The sequence below is a fragment of the Chiloscyllium plagiosum genome, chromosome 7, assembly GCF_004010195.1.
Source record: "Chiloscyllium plagiosum isolate BGI_BamShark_2017 chromosome 7, ASM401019v2, whole genome shotgun sequence".
Classification (NCBI taxonomy): Eukaryota; Metazoa; Chordata; class Chondrichthyes; order Orectolobiformes; family Hemiscylliidae; genus Chiloscyllium; species Chiloscyllium plagiosum.
Genome location: NC_057716.1, coordinates 109,063,475 through 109,080,423, shown reverse-complemented (window position 1 = coordinate 109,080,423; position 16,949 = coordinate 109,063,475). Strand labels below are relative to the sequence as shown.

At 45.7% G+C, this 16,949-nt stretch overlaps 1 protein-coding gene across 1 annotated transcript in view; it reads left to right on the top strand.

Annotated features, from left to right (window-relative positions):
• The window catches only part of LOC122551865 (unconventional myosin-X-like), a 230,211-nt gene extending 214,343 nt beyond the window's left edge, over positions 1–15,868 (top strand). The window contains exons 40-41 of the mRNA XM_043694412.1: positions 9,753–9,944; positions 15,274–15,868. Coding sequence (XP_043550347.1) covers positions 9,753–9,944; positions 15,274–15,387 — 306 coding nt within the window. The 3' untranslated portion in view covers positions 15,388–15,868. The remainder of the gene's footprint in view (positions 1–9,752; positions 9,945–15,273) is intronic.
• The last annotated feature ends 1,081 nt before the right edge of the window (positions 15,869–16,949 follow it).

Below are 16,949 nucleotides of genomic sequence, written 5' to 3'. Positions count from 1 at the left end.
AGGCCACATTTGGAGTACTGTGTGTAGTTCTGGTCGCCTCACTTTAGGAAAGATGTGGAAGTTTGGAGAGGGTGCAGAGGAGATTTACCAGGATGTTGCCTGGAATGGAGAATAGGTCGTACGAGGATAGGTTGAGAGTGCTAGGCCTTTTCTCATTGGAACGCCGAAGGATGAGGGGTGACTTGATAGAGGTTTATAAGATGATCAGGGGAATAGATAGAGTAGACAGTCAGAGACTTTTTCCCCGGGTACAACAGAGTATTACAAGGGGACATAAATTTAAGGTGAAGGGTGGAAGGTATAAGGGGGATGTTAGGAGTAGGTTCTTTACCCAGAGAGTAGTGGGGGCATGGAATGCGCTGCCTGTGAGAGTGGCAGAGGCAGAATCATTGGCGACCTTTAAGCGGCAATTGGATAGGTACATGGATGGGTGCTTAAGCTAGGACAAATGTTCGGCACAACATCGTGGGCCAAAGGGCCTGTTCTGTGCTGTATTGTTCTACGTTCTATGTTCTAACCCACTTCACTTTACCGTCCACCTGGCGAAGGGCTATACCGAGAGTAATTGCTATCTCATTCTTTGTCTCTCCCTAAAAAGGCAAATGTAAGCTTGAGTCACACTATCATAGAAATGTACAGCATGGAAACTGACCCTTTGGTCCAACTTGTCCATGCCGACCAGATATCCCAACCCAGTCTAGTTCCACTTGCTAGCACCCGGCCCATATCCCTCCAAACCCTTCCTATTCATATACCCATCCAGATGCCTTTTAAATGTTGCAATTGTACCAGCCTCCACCACTTCTTCTGGTAGCTCATTCCATATACATACCACCTTCTACGTGAAAACGTTGCCACTTAGGTCTCTTTGATATCTTTCCCCTTCCACCCTAAACCTATTCCCTCTAGTTCTGGACTCCCCGACCCCAGGGAAAAGACTTTGTCTATTTATCCTATCCATGCCTATCATGATTTTTTAGACCTCCATAAGGTCACCCCTCAGCCTCCAATGCTCCAGGGAAAATAACCTCTGCTTATAACTCAAATCCTCCAACCCTGGTAACATCCTTATAAATCTTTTCTGAACCCTTTCAAGTTTCACAACGTCCATCTGATAGGAAGGAGACCAGAATTGCATGCAATATTCCAACAGTAGCCTAACCAATGTCCTGTACAGCCGCAACATGACCTCCCAACTCCTGTACTCAATACCCTGACCAATAAAGGAAAGCATACCAAACGTCTTCTTCACTATCCTATCTATCTGCGACTCCACTTTCAAGGAGCTATGAACCTGCACTCCGAGGTCTCTTTGTTCAGCAACACTCCCTAGGACCTTACCATTAAGCGTAAAAGTCCTGCTAAGATTTGCTTTCCCAAAATGGAGCACCTCACACTTATCTAAATTAAACTCCATTGCCACTTCTCAGCCCATTGGCCCATCTGATCAAGACCCTGTTGTAATCTGGGATCAATGTTTGGAAACATTTTGACTGATATTACTTGATTTTGAGGATTTTACCATCTTTCTTTGCCTCCTCCACTTCTTTCAATCCCTCAATTTCCCATTCCCAATTTACTCTCTCCCCCTCCTGTTCCCCAATTCATGCTTTACCTCAGCCCCCTTCCCTTGTTCCCTCTCTCATGGGTAGTAACGATGTGGAGGTGCCAGTACTGGACTGGGGTGGATGAAGTCAGAAGTCACACGATACCAGTTTATAATCCAATAAGTTTATTTGAAATCACAAGATTTTGGAGCACTGCTCCTTCGTCAACTGATGTTGTGTGACTTCTGACTGTGGGTACTAGTGCTGTTTGAGTGGATCTTGATGCCCATTTATTGGTTCCAATGAATTAGTAAGGAAACTGCCCTCAATTAAAACATGTATCAGACAAATGAGTAAAAAGAGACAATATAACCACCGCCCCATGACATTCAATGACCTCACCAGCAATGATTACCCCAGCATCAACATTCTGAGCGTTAATATTTACTAGAAACTAAACTAGACTCACCCTGTATCATTGATAGTCACAGGTGAGGTGCTGGAAGACTGGAGGTTGGCTAACGTGGTGCCACTGTTTAAGAAGGGTGGTGAGGACAAGCCAGAGAACTATAGACCAGTGAGCCTGACCTCGGTGGTGGGCAAGTTGTTGGAGGGAATCCTGAGGGACAGGATGTACATGTATTTGGAAAGGCAAGGACTGATTACGGATAGTCAGCATGGCTTTGTGTGTGGGAAATCATGTCTCACAAACTTAAATAGAACATAGAACAGTACAGCACAGAACAGGCCCTTCAGCCCACGATGTTGTGCCGACCTTTGATCCTCATGTATGCACTCTCAAATTTCTGTGACCATATGCATGTCCAGCAGTCTCTTAAATGTCCCCAATGACCTTGCCTCCACAACTGCTGCTGGCAACGCATTCCATGTTCTCACAACTCTCTGTGTAAAGAACCCGCCTCTGTCATCCCCTCTATACTTTCCTCCAACCAGCTTAAAACTATGACCCCTCGTGTTAGTCATTTCTGCCCTGGGAAATAGTCTCTGGCTATCGACTCTATCTATGCCTCTCATTATCTTGTATACCTCAATTAGGTCCCCTCTCCTCCTCCTTTTCTCCAATGAAAAAAGTCTGAGCTCAGTCAACCTCTCTTCATAAGATAAGCCCTCCAGTCCAGGCAGCATTCTGGTAAACCTTCTCTGAACCCTCTCCAAAGCATCCACATCTTTCCTATAATAGGGTGACCAGAACTGGACGCAGTATTCCAAGTGCGGTCTAACCAACGTTTAATAGAGCTGCAACAAGATCTCAAGACTCTTAAACTCAATACCCTTGTTAATGAAAGCCAAAACACCATATGCTTTCTTAACAATGTCCACTTGGGTGGCCATTTTAAGGGATCTATGTACCTGCACACCAAGATCCCTCTGTTCCTCCACACTGCCAAGAATCCTATCCTTAATCCTGTACTCAACTTACAAATTCGACCTTCCAAAATGCATCACCTCGCATTTATCCAGGTTGAACTCCATCTGCCATCTCTCTGATTGAGTTTTTAGAAGAAGTAACATAGAGGATTGATGAGGACAGAGCGGTGGACGTGATCTTTATGGACTTCAGTAAGGCATTTGACAAGATTCTCCATGGAAGACTGGTGAGCAAGGTTAGATCTCATGGAATACAGGGAGAATTAGCCATTTGGATGTGAACATAAGAAGTACAGTTAGTAAGTTTGCAGATGACACCAAAATTGGAGGTGTAGTGGACAGCGAAGAAGGTTACCTCAGATTACAATGGGATCTTGATCAGGTGGGCCAATGGGCTGAGAAGTGGTAGATGGAGTTTAATTTAGATAAAGGCGAGGTGTTGCATTTTGGGAAAGCAAATCTTAGCAGGACTTATACACTTAATGGTAAGGTCCGAGGGAGTGTTGCTGAACAAAGATCTTGGAGTGCAGGTTCATAGCTCCCTGAAAGTGGATTTGCAGGTAGATAGGATAGTGAAGAAGGTGTTTGGTATGCTTTCTTTTATTGGTCAGAGTACTGAGTACAGGAGTTGGGAGGTCATGTTGCGGCTGTACAGGACATTGGTTAGGCTACATTTGGAATATTGCGTGCATTTCTGGTCTCCTTCCTATCGGAAAGATGTTGTGAAACTTGAAAGGGTTCATAGACCATAGAACATTTCAGCGCAGTACAGGCCCTTCGGCCCTCGATGTTGCGCTGCCCTGTCATACTAATCTGAAGCCCATCCCACCTACACTATTCCATGTACGTCCATATGCCTGTCCAATGACGACTTAAATGCACTTAAACTTGGTGAATCTACTACCGTTGCAGACAGAGCATTCCATACCCTTACTACTCTCTGAGTAAAGAAACTACCTCTGACATCTGTCTTATACCTATCTCCCCTCACTTTAAAGTTATGTCCCCTCGTGATTGCCGTCCCCATACTTGGAAAAAGGCTCTCCCTGTCCACCCTACCTAACCCTCTGATTATCTTGTATGTCTCTATTAAGTCACCTCTGAACCTTCTTCTCTCTAACGAGAACAGCCTCAAGGCCCTCAGCCTTTCCTCGTAAGACATTCCCTCCATACCAGGCAACATCCTAGTAAATCTCCTCTGCACCCTTTCAAAAGCTTCCACATCCTTCTTATAATGTGGTGACCATAACTGTACAAAATACTCCAAGTGTGGCTGTACTAGAGCTTTGTACAGCTGCAGCATAACCTCCTTGTTCCAGAACTCAATCCCTCTATTAATAAAGGCCAAAATACTGTATGCCTTCTTAATAACCCTGTCAATCTGGTTGGCAACTTTCAGGGATCTGTGTATAAGGACACCGAGATCTCTCTGCTCATCTGCACTCCCAAGAATGTTACCATTAGCCCAGTACTTTGCATTCCGATTACTCCGTCCAAAGTGTATCACCTCACACTTGTCCATATTAAACTCCATTTGCCACCTCTCAGCCCAGCTCTGCATCCTATCTATGTCTCTCTGCAACCTACTACATCCTTTGTCACTATCCACAACTCCACCGACCTTAGTGTCATCTGCAAATTTACTAACCCACCCTTCTAAGCCCTTATCCAGGTCATTTATAAAAATGACGAACCGCAGTGGACCCAATACCGACCCTTGCGGTAGCCTACTATGAGGAACCTTATTGAATGCCTTGCTGAAATCCATATACACTACATCAACCGGTTTACTCTCAACTATCTGTTTGGTCACTTTGTCAAAAAACCCAATAAGATTCGTTAGGCACGATCTACCCTTCACAAAACCGTGTTGACTGTCCTTGATCAGATTATTCTTTTCTAGATGGTTATAAATCCTATCTTTTATAACCTTTTCCAACACTTTACCAACAACTGGAGTGAGACTCACTGGTCTGTAATTACCAGGGTTGTCTCTACTACCCTTTTTAAACAGAAAAGATTTACAAGGATGTTGCCAGGGTTGGAGGGTTTAAGCTATAGGGAGAGGCTGAACAGGCTGAGGCTGTTTTCCCTGGAGCGTTGGAGGCTGAGAGGTGACCTTATAGAGGTTTATAAAATCATGACGGACATGGATAGGATCAATAGACAAAGTCTTTTCCCTGGGGTGGGGGAGTCCAGAACTAGAGAGCATAGGTTTCGGGTGAGAGGGGAAAGATATTAAAGAGACCTAAGGGGCAACGTTTTCACGTAGAAGGTGGTATGTACATGGAATGAGCTGCCAGAGGAAGTGACGGAGGTTGGTACAATTGCAACATTTAAAAGGCATCTGGATGAATATATGAGTAGGAAGGGTTTGGAAGGATATGGGCTGGGTACTGGCAGGTGGGGCTAGATTGGGTTTGGGATATCTGGTTGGCATGGACGAGTTGGACTGAAGGGTCTGTTTCCATGCTGTACATCTCGATCACTCTGTGGCTGCAAGCCAGAGGCTAGGAATACTTCAGTGAGTAACTCATCTCCTGTCTCCCCAAAGTCCCTCCACCATCTACAAGCCACAGGTCAGGAGTGTGATGGAATACTCCCCACTTACCTGGATGGGTGCAGCTCCAACAACACTCAAGAAACTTGACACCATCCAGGACAAAGCAGCTGCTTGATTGGCACCACACCCACTTTCTCAACCATCAATGCTCGAGAGCAGCAGTGTGTACTATTGACAAGATGTATTGCAGAAATTCACCAAAGATCCTTGGATAGTACCTTCCAAACCCATGACTACTTCCATCTAGGAGGACAAGGCAGCAAATATGTGAGAACACCATTATTACAAGTTCCCATCCAAGCCACTGAGTTGGAAATGTTTGGTGTTTGCTCACAGTCACTGGGTCAAAATTGCAGAACTCTGTACACTACCACCCCTCCCCGCCACACGGGCATTGTGGGTCTACCTACAGCACGTAAACTTCAGTGGTTCGGATCAGTCATGATCTTATTGAATGGCTCGAGGGGCCAAATGGCCTGTGTCTGACAGTCTAAGAAGGTAGTAACCACCACCTTCACTGGGTGCAACCGGAACAGGAAATAAATGCTGGTCTTGCCAGTGCTGCCCATATCCCGTGAATGAATCAAACAAATTAGATTTGATTCCATATTGAACATTTAATAAATAAACCTGAATGTTCTAAGAATTACACTGGAAACACATTCAAGATTACCAGTCGCGGTGAGATTCATTTGTGCATGCTGGAAGCTATGGGACTCTGATGTTTATAGAACATAGAACATTACAGCGCAGTACAGGCCCTTCAGCCATCGATGTTGCGCCCACCTGTCATAAGAGTTGGAAGCCCATCTAACCTACACTATTCCATGTACGTCCATATGCTTGTCCAATGACGACTTACATGTACTTAAAGTTGGCGAATTTACTACCGTTGCAGGCAAAGCATTCCATACCCTTACTACTCTCTGAGTAAAGAAACTACCTCTGACATCTGTCCTATATCTATCACCCCTCAATTTAAAGCTATGTCCCCTCATGCTCGCTCTCATCATACTTGGAAAAAGGCTCTCCCTGTCCACCCTATCTAACCCTCTGATTATCTTATATGTCTCTATTAAGTCACCTCTCAACTTTCTTCTCTCTAACGAAAACAACCTCAAGTCACTCAGCCTTTCCTCATAAGATCTTCCATCCATACTATGCAGCATCCTAGTAAATCTTCTCTGCCCCCTTTCCAAAGCTTCCACATTCTTCTTATAATGCGGTGACCAGAACTGTACACTCTGTAACCTACAACATCCTTTGTCACTATCCACAACCCCACCGACTTTAGTGTCGTCTGCAAATTTACTAACCCACCCTTCTACACCCTCATCCAGGTCGTTTATAAAAATTACGAACAGCAGTGGACCCAACACCGATCCTTGCGGTACACCACTGGTAACTGGACTCCAGGGTGAACATTTCCCATCAACCACCACCTTCCGTCTTCTTTCAGCAAGCCAATTACTGATCCAAACTGCTGTATCTCCCACAATCCCATTCCTCCACATTTTGTACAAAAGCCTACTGTGGGGAACCTTATCGAACACCTTGCTGAAATCCAAATACACCACATCAACCGGTTTATTCTCATCTACCTGTTTGGTAAAAGAAATTTGTAGAGGTAAAAGAAATTTGTGAATGAATTACACCCTTTTTACTGAGACTGCCAATTCCTGCTGCCTTCCCCTAGCAATAACTTGACCAATCAGGGTCTACCTACCAGCCTGGTATTAAATTAGTGAACTAAAGTTGACAGTTAACAATTTCCGCTGGATATCCAAACCAACCATAGCCCAATCAGCATCCTTTTCTCATGTGATCTAAATTAACACCATCTTTCTCAACTTCGTTTCTTGTGTTTCAGTCCTGATAAATGCAAGGCAAAAACCTTGCTGTCTTATTTTGGTAATATTTATGTTCCTCCAGGTACCAATTATTATTATACTCCCACGAGCCATTTTGTGAAGAAGAAAACCAGAGCTCGTCTTTACTTAAAATGAATTTATTCACAGAGTGAAACATTACAGATATATATCCCTTGAATCCATTCTGTCCAGTCAGTACGTTTCTCTTTACATGTGCTGGCAACTTTTTAATGTGACCAGGATAGATCACCGGACAGTGGGATTCACTAACAATATTCTGGGGCTGAACCAGGAGATATTTTCTCATCAATCTGCTCAGGGATATGACAGCACACCTCTGACAAAGGTGGGACATGGACCTGGGCCCTCTGGCTCAGAGGTATGGACATTGCCACTGTTCCACAAGTCCCTATTTGTTTTTAAACACCATGTGTGCAGATAACTTTATTAACACTGCGCCACCAGAAATGAAACAGCCAAGTGGCCAGGAGACCAGTAACAGGCAGAGTGCCATCGGGCAATGCAGATGTGATCGAAAAGTAAAGACAAGCAGAGGGATTAAATCAAAACAGAGTTGGAGGGGGAAATAAGGCTGTCCACACCCTGTGGGTGCCCACCTCTCCCTAGAGACACGGTGGATACCATGTGCTCCTTCTCCAGGGATAAAGTGAGGACTGCAGATGCTGGAGATCAGAGCTTAAAAATGTGTTGCTGGAAAAGCGCAGCAGGTCAGGCAGCATCAAAGGAACAGGAGAATCGACGTTTCGGGCATAAGCCCTTCTTCAGGAAGCCCTGAAGATTCTCCTGTTCCTTTGATGTTGCCTCACCTGCTGCGCTTTTCAAGCAACACATTTTTAAGCTCCTTCTCCAGGGATACCTGGATACCAAGGTAACTATGGAAAAGAGGCAGGCAGTCAGCCATAATGACCCCCTCCACGACCCGCTGCCTGACCTGTTTATGGCCAGCCTGGTCAGGCCCAGGAGCAGACCCATGAGGAGATCCTCCAACCTGGACGCTCTCCTCCGCATCAGGTGCCCAAAGATCAGAATCATGGGGCTGAAGTGCGACCAAAGAACAACAAAAATGTTTTTTTAAGAAAACCAAAAAGGGAGTGCAGACTCCTACACCCAACATATACATGGTCCATGGTCTCCACAGCATTACAAAACAAACAGTTGGGCTGGGAGTCCGTGAACTATCACAATCTGCCTCAGGGGTGGAGAGATAAATGGGAGGGGGGGGTGGCGTTGGGGAGAAGGTAGCTGAGCGTGCAATAAGTGGATGGGGATGGGGCTTGGAGGTGATAGGTCGGAGAGGAGGGTGGAATAGATAGGTGGGAAAGGAGATTGGCAGGTAGGACAGGTCATGAGGCCAGTGCTGAGCTGGAAGGTTGGAACTGGGGGGAGGGGAAATGAGGAAACTGGTGAAGTCCACATTGATGCCCTGGGGTTGGAGGGTCCCAAGGCGGAAGATGAGGAGTTCTTCCTCCAGGCGTTGGATGGTGAGGGAGTGATGGTGGAGGAGGCCCAGGATCTGCATGTCCTCGGCAGACTGGGAGGGGGAGTTGCCCCGGGTGATGGGGTTGACTGGTGCGGGTGTCCTGGAGATGTTCTCTGAAGCACTCTGCAAGTAGGTGTCCAGTCTCCCCAATGTAGAGGAGACCGCATCGGGAGCAACGGATACAATAAATGACATGTGTGGAAGTGCAAATGAAACTTTGAAGGATGTGGAAGGCTCCTTTGGGGCCTTGAATGGAGGTGAGGGGGGGAGGTGTGGGCGCAGGTTTTGCAATTCCTGCGGTGGCATGGGAAGGTGCCAGGAGGGGAGGGTGAGTTGATGGGGCATGTGGATCTGATGAGGTAGTCATGGAGGGAAAGTGGATAGGGGTGGGGAGGGAAATATTTCTCTGGTGGTGAGGTCCATTTTTAATTGGTGGACATGGCGACGTATATGGAGGTTGGTGGGGTGGAAGGTGAGGACCAGGGGTGTTCTGTCCTTGTTGCGATTGGAGGGGTGGGCTTTGAGGGTGGAGGTGCGGGATGTGGATGAGATGCGCTGGAGGGCATCATCAACCACGTGGAAGGGGAAATTGCGATCTTTGAAGAAGGAGGTCATCTGGTGTGTTCTGTGGTGGAACTGGTCCTCCTGGGAGCAGATGCAGTGGAGGCGGAGGAATTGGAAATAAGGGATAGCATTTTTGCAGGAGGTAGGGTGGGAGGAGGTGTAATCCAGGTACCTGAAGGGGTTGGTGGGTTTGTAGAAAATATCAGTATTGAGTTCCTTTATGTGCTGAAGTAACCACCCAGTCAATATCCTACATCTGTGTTTACTTAAACCTCTGTTGATAATAATGAACACTAATGCCCTTTGGTTATTTACAGTGTAAGGAGGGTGGATTTCCCAATGAGCTGTGGTTGGGTGTCAGTGCTGAGAATGTGTCAATCTACAAACGGGGTGATGCCCGGCCTCTGGAAACCTTCCAGTATGAACATATTGTTTTCTTCGGTGCTCCGCTCCCAAACACCTACAAGATAACTGTGGACGAGAGGGAAATGTTTTTCGAGACTCCACAGGTGAGAGAGCTGATGGGTGAACTCAGAAATGACCTTGGGATTGAGGAAGCTGGTGGTAAAAAATCCAGGACACAGACACACAATGTGGGAGCAAATTCCTGCAGGTGCTGGAATCTGTACTGAAAACAAAAGCTTTTTGCTGGAGATCACAGTGGGTCAGGCAGCATCCATGGAGAGACAGCAAGTTCCGATGAACAGTCATCTAGACTCGAAATATTAGCTTGCTCTCTCTCCATGGAAGCTGCCTGACCCAATGTGATTTCCAGCATCTTCTTCTTTCTCAGCACAGACACACATTATCAGGATAATGGTTAATCATTAAGGAATGGAATGGGGAGGAATTTCCTCATTTGCAGAGTTGTGAATGATGGGAATTCTCTATCCCAGAGATTTGGAAAGGCTCAGTGTCTAGGTGTATTCAGATAGAATTTGAGAATTTGTTGAGGCTGTAAGGGATTCAGCTACAGAAGTGGAGATGGAGAGACATGATCAGCCATGATCTTACTGAATACTGGTGGAGCATGCTGAACATGTTGAATGGCCCACTACTTCTATTTGTTAGTAAAGATCATGAGTTCCAAATTCCATTTTACTTAATTTAAATGCATTGTACATTGTTGCAGTGGTAAGTCCTATGTCTGACTTGCTGTGTGTTAACGCATGTCAGGCAATTGTAGGGACAAAGGAACATAGGAGCAGGAGTGGGAAAATATATAAGGGGCATATATAAGAGGTTTTCCACATTTAAGACAGACACTGAGGAAAAGATTCTCTCATGATCGTGAGTCTGTGGAATTGTCTTCCCGAGAGAATGAAGAAGTGGCCGTGGGTGGGGGGCGGGATGGGAGGGTGGGGTGGGGAGTCATTGTATACGTTTAAGATGGATATAGATTGATTCTTAACTGACAAAGGAGTCGATGGTTTTCAGAGAAAGATGGAAATGCTGAATCAAAGCCATGATCAGTTCAGCCATAACCTTTTTTTAAATTCGTACAGAGGATGTGGACAGTGCTGGACGGGCCAGAAATTATTGAGGTAAAAACAATGACTGCAGATGCTGGAAACCAGATTCTGGATCAGTGGTGCTGGAAGAGCACAGCAATTCAGGCAGCATCCGAGGACAGGCAAAATCGACGTTTTGGGCAAAAGCCCCAGAGCTTTTGCCCGAAACGTCGATTTTGCCTGTCCTCGGAAGCTGCCTGAATTGCTGTGCTCTTCCAGCACCACTGATCCAGGGCCAGAAATTATTGCCTGTCCTGATACTGAATGTTGCAGCAGACTTGATGGGCTGAATGGCCTATTCCTGCTCCTGATTTGTAAATGTAGAAAGAACAGGCAAGAAGGAAAGGGGGTTGGGATAATGCAAAGTGCTGTTCATATGGGATAGAATCAGTACATTAGCATGAAAGGAATTCAGAGCAGAACAATGTGAAATCTGTTTGGATGGTGCTAAGAAACAGCAAGGAGCAACAGGAGTTGTTCAGAGGCCACCAGACTGGTGTGGTAATGTTGGGCACAATAAAAATCAGCAAATGAGGGCATGCAACAGAGGTAATGCAGCAACTACAAGACATTTCAATCTATATGCTGTCCTGTTTGGATTGGATAAATCTAATGAGAAGAAAGTGAGTACTGCAGATGCTGGAGACCAGAGTCGAGAGTGTGGTGCTGGAAAAGCACAGCAGGTCAGGCAGCATCTGAGGAGCAGGAGGACCGACGTTTCAGGCAAGAGCCCTTCATCATGAATGAGGCTGGGAGCCTAGGGGGTGGGGAGATAAATGGGAGGGGGTGGAGCGGGGAGTAAGATAGCTAAGAGTGCAATAGATAGATGGAGATGGGGGTTAAGGTGATTGGTTAGAGGGAGGGTGGTGCAGATAGGTGGGAAGGAAGATGGACAGATGGGACAGGTCATGAGGGCGGTGTTGAGCTGAAGGTTGGAATGGGATAATGTGGAGGGAAATATATCTCTGTTGGTGGGGCCCATTTGTAGGCAGTGGAAGTGGCTGAGGATGATGCAATACAGAGGTTGGTGGGGTTGAAGGTGAGGACTGGGGGTTTCGACCTTGTGGAGGGGTGGAGTTTGAGGGTGGAGGTGCGGGATGTGGATGAGATGTGCTGGAGGGCATCATCAACTTCATGGGATGGGAAATTCCAGTCCTTGAAGAAGGAGGATTCAAAGGAGAAATTGTTAAAGCTGAGGACCAGTTCAGCCAAACGAATGAGAGTATCAGTGGAGGGGTACTGGTAGGGACATTGGGAGCGGAAGAAACGGAAGGCTTGGAGGCCCTGGTCATGGCGGACAGAGTTATATAGGGACTGGATCTTCATGGTGAAGATGAGGTGTTGGGGACCAGAGAACTGAAAATCTTGGAGGAGGTGGCAGGCGCCGGTGGTGTCCCGAATGTGTGTGGGGAGTTCGTAGACCGGTTGGCGGCAGTGGCGGTGTTGGGGCTCTGCGAATCTCATGTCAGATTCATGCCCCCCACCAACCCACCCTCCCCTTCTGGCACCTTCCCCTGCCACCACAGGAATTGCAAAACCTGCACCTACACCTCCCCCCTCAACTCTGTCCAAGGGCACAAAGACATTCCACATCCATCAGAGTTTACTGCATCCATTGCTCCTGAAGCAGTCTCCTCTACATTTGGGAGACAGTATGCCTACACGCAGAGCGCTTCAGAGAATAACTCCAGGACACTCGCACCAATCCCACTGCCCCTTGGCTGAACACTTCAACTTCTTCTCCCACTCTGCTGAGGATGTACAGGTCCTGGGCCTCCTCCATTGCTACACCCTTACTACCCAATGCATGGAGGAAGAACGCCTCATCTCCAACCCTAGGGCAACAATGTGGACTTCACGAGTTTTCTCATTTTCCCTCCCCCAATCCTTAACCCAGTTCTAACCTTCCAACTCTTGATCTGTCCTACCTGTCCAGCTTCCTTCCCACCTATCCGCTCCACCCTCCTCTCCAACTTATCACCATTACCCCCAACTCTATCTACCAATCGCATTCTCAGTTACCTTCCACCCCAGTCCCATCCCCTTCCCATTTATCTCTCTACACCCTCAGTTTACAAGCCTCATTCCCGATGAAGGGCTTTTGCCTGAAACATTCATTTTCCTGCTCATCGGATGCTGCCTGACCTGCTGTGCTTTTCCAGCACCATACTCTCAATACTGATGAGTGCCAAAAATAAATAAAAACACACAAAACTCAACAGGAAAAGCGAGTCCACAATGGCTAACAAAGAAAGTTAAAAATTGTATTAGATCAAAGGAGGATGGTTGTAATGTTATCAATAAATATAACAACCTGGAAATTAGTAACATTTTTAGAATTCACTGAAGGAAAACCAAGAAAGAAGATAAATATGGGGAGAGTACAATATGAAAATGTACTAATAAGAAACATAAAATCAGACTGTAAAAGCTCCTTAAGTATTTAAAAAGTAAAATAAAGCAAAGACAAATGTAGATCCATTACAGGCAGATCTGGGAGAATTTATAATAGGAATTAAGGAAATGACAATCTAAATAATTACTTTTGTGTTTATCTTATGAAGGATGGTACAAGAAATTTTCCAGAAATAATAGAGATCTAAGGGACTAGTGAGAATGAGGAACTAAAAGGAGTTAATATCAGTAAAAAAAGTAGTTCCAGACAAATTGAATGGACTGAAAATTACTAAATCCCCAGGATTCAATTAACCATGTCTTTGAAAGAGGTGGCTATAGAGATAGAAGATGCATTGACGATCATTCTTCACAATTCCATTGACAGACTGGAATGTTTCAAATGTAATCCCAAGGAGGGAACTATAGATGAATTGGCCATACTAAATTGCCCGTAGTGTTAGGTAAGGGGTAAATGTAGGGGTATGGGTGGGTTGCGCTTCGGCGGGGCAGTGTGGACTTGTTGGGCCGAAGGGCCTGTTTCCACACTGTAAGTAATCTAATCTAATCTGTTAGCCCAATGGCAGTAGTAAGGAAAATGTTTTGAATCTATAATAAAGTCTGTGATAATTAGACACTGATGGAGAATGATGGTTTGATTGTGAGGAGTCAAGATGGATTTAAGACGTGGAAACCATATCTGACAAAGCTGTTTGAGGTTTTTAAAGATGTTGCCATCAGAGTACATAAAGGGAGCTGGTACTTACAGTTGGACTTTAGGAAGGCTTTTAATCAGGTCCCACATAAGTTAATAGCAAAAGTTTGAGAACACAGGCTGAAGGGGCTTCTACTGCCACGGATTGAGAACTGGTTAATTGGCAGGCAACAGTCAAAATAAATGTGTGTGAGCATGTGACTGTAGGGTACCACAAGGTTTAGGGCTTGGAGCTGAGCTGTTCACAATATTTATTAATAAATTTGGACATTGAGACCAAATAGAATATTTACAAATTTCAGTTGACACAAAACTAGGTAGGAATGGGAGTTTTGGGGATGATACAAAGAGGCTTCAGGCTGAACGAGTGGCAAAAAACATGGGAAATAATGTGAATCTGGGCGGAGGCATGGGAGTGCAGTGTATTTCTTAAATGGTAAGAGGTTGAAAAGTGTTGATGTCCAAAGGGACCTGGTGCCATTGTTCATTAGTCACTAATAGCTAGTTTACAGGAATAACAAGGAATGAGGGGCACAAGCTTTTATCACAAAGGGATTTGAGTGCAGGAGTAAAGAAGTCTTGCAGCAGTGAGACAATGCCTTGGTAAGGCTACACCTGGAGTATTGTGTGCAGTTTTACTGTCATCTAAGGAAGGATGTTCTTGCCATAGATAAGAGTGAAATGGAGGTTGACCCAATTAATCCCTGGGATGATGGCATTGTCTTTTGAGGAAAGGCTAATGAAACTGCGTCTGAATACTATGGAGTAGATTAAAAATTACAAAATCCTTTTAGGGTATGTCAGGATGGATAGAAAAGATGTTTTTCCAGAAGATGAGTCTAAATCCAGGGAAATAATTTCAGCATAAATGATGGACCAATTAGACTGAGATGAGGAGGATTTCTTCATTCAAAGGGTAGTGAATCCTGGAATTCTCTATCCCAAAGGGCTGTAGAAACTCAGTTGCTGAACATGTTCAAAGAGACATTGATAGATTTCTACTTACTAATGACATCAAAGAAAATGGGAGAGTGTGGGAAATATTGAGAATAAAGGTACATGATCAGCCATAACTTAGTACAGCAGCCTGGATTGAGGGGCTGAATGACCTACGTTTGGTCCTATATTCTTCACTGAGATATTGCCGTATAACTTCCCTCTCTTTTGCTGAAAAATGCTGTTTCTTTTCTCTCCCTCGCCACCTTTGTCTCATTGCAGGTGGGTGAAATCACAAAGATAATGAAGGGCTACATCAACACGATTGTGAAGAAACGATACAGCATCAAGTCTGTCGTCACTAATCACAGTGAGGCCAGTGCCTGGACCAGATGAGCAGGAACACTCCCCTAGCCCCGTCTCATTCCTCTCTATTCTCTCCTCACTCTCCTCTCACCAGCCAAGGAAAGACTGACCAAGGGAGAAATGATGGGTCACTGGCACGGGCACCTCCAGTTGTGAGACCGATGGTGGGCAAAGAGCAGTTGGAGGTGGGAGGTCATGTGATGTGTTTTCCAGGAGTACATCCAATCAAAGTCCAAGAGGAGAGGAGAGGAAAAGCCAGGGTAGAACTGGTCGAGTCCAGACCCAGTCATTCTCATTGTCTCCGAGGTCACCACACTGGCTCGGCCTGCAATACTGCGGGCAGTGTTGCTGAGAAGAATACAGCATGGAATCAATGGGTCAAATAGCCTCTCTTGGTGCTCTGCTATTCTTTAACACTTCCTGCTGATCAAAGAGGTTTCTCTGTCTGTCTTTGTCTTGTTCTCTCCATATCTTCACTGTTTCTCTCTCTCTCCCTCCCTCTCTCTCTTCCCCTCCCTGTCTCTGACTCGAGCAATCTGTTTCTGGCTCTCTCTCACTCTATCCTCTGTCTCCCTCCCTCAGTCTCTCTCACTTTCTGTCTGTCACTTTCTTTCCCAATCTCGCTTTTCTTTCCTTAGTGATTTGTGATTGGCTTTACAAAGCAATTCCTCGAATGTACCAATTTATTTAAACACTGTATTGAGATTGGACAGATTGAAGGAGATTCTGCAGCTGCTCAACATCACAAAATAACCAAATATCCCAAATTAGAGTTTTGTAAGCTTGTTTTTTCACTGACAAATACAAACAGCAATTGTCTGAAATGTGTTCTCTGATGATTTTGTACAGTCTGAGCTTTAAGCTGGACATTATAGGAAGTCTGATGTTTGGGTTTTGAATGGAAAGGTCCAGTGTGCCCTGTTGCTGTTTCTTGTAAAGGGATGCTGAAAGAATAGGCACAAGCTGCAGTCCCCCTTGCCGAGTCCCGAGGTAGAGGCTCCAGTCCCTCGGCCTGGTCCCAAGCCCGGGTTCCATTCCCACCCCCACCAGCCTGGTTCCCTGGCCCATTCAAACACCAGGAATGGAGCACAAGAAACAAAAACACCAAGTGATTACTGGCTGGAAGTCCAGTCATCACTGCTCCAGGACATATCTGCAGCTGTCCCTCAGGAGGGTGTCCTAGACCTAACCATCTTCTACTGCTCCACCAAAGACCTTCTTTCCATCATAAGATGAGAAGTGGGGGTGATCACTAGATGACATCTTCCAAACGCACGACCACTTCCATCGAGAAGGACAAGGGCAGCAGATACATGGGAACACCACCACCTGCAAGTTCCCCTCTGAGCCACTCACCATCCTGACTTGGAAATATATCAGAGGAGAAAGTGAGGGCTGCAGATGCTGGAGATCAGAGCTGAAAATGTGTTGCTGGAAAAGCGCAGCAGGTCAGGCAGCATCCAAGGAACAGGAGAATCGACGTTTCGGGCATAAGCCCTTCTTCAGGAATGAGGAAAGTGTGTCCAGCAGGCTAAGATAAAAGGTAGGAAGGAAGGACTTGGGGGAGGGGCTTTGGAAATGCGATAGGTGGA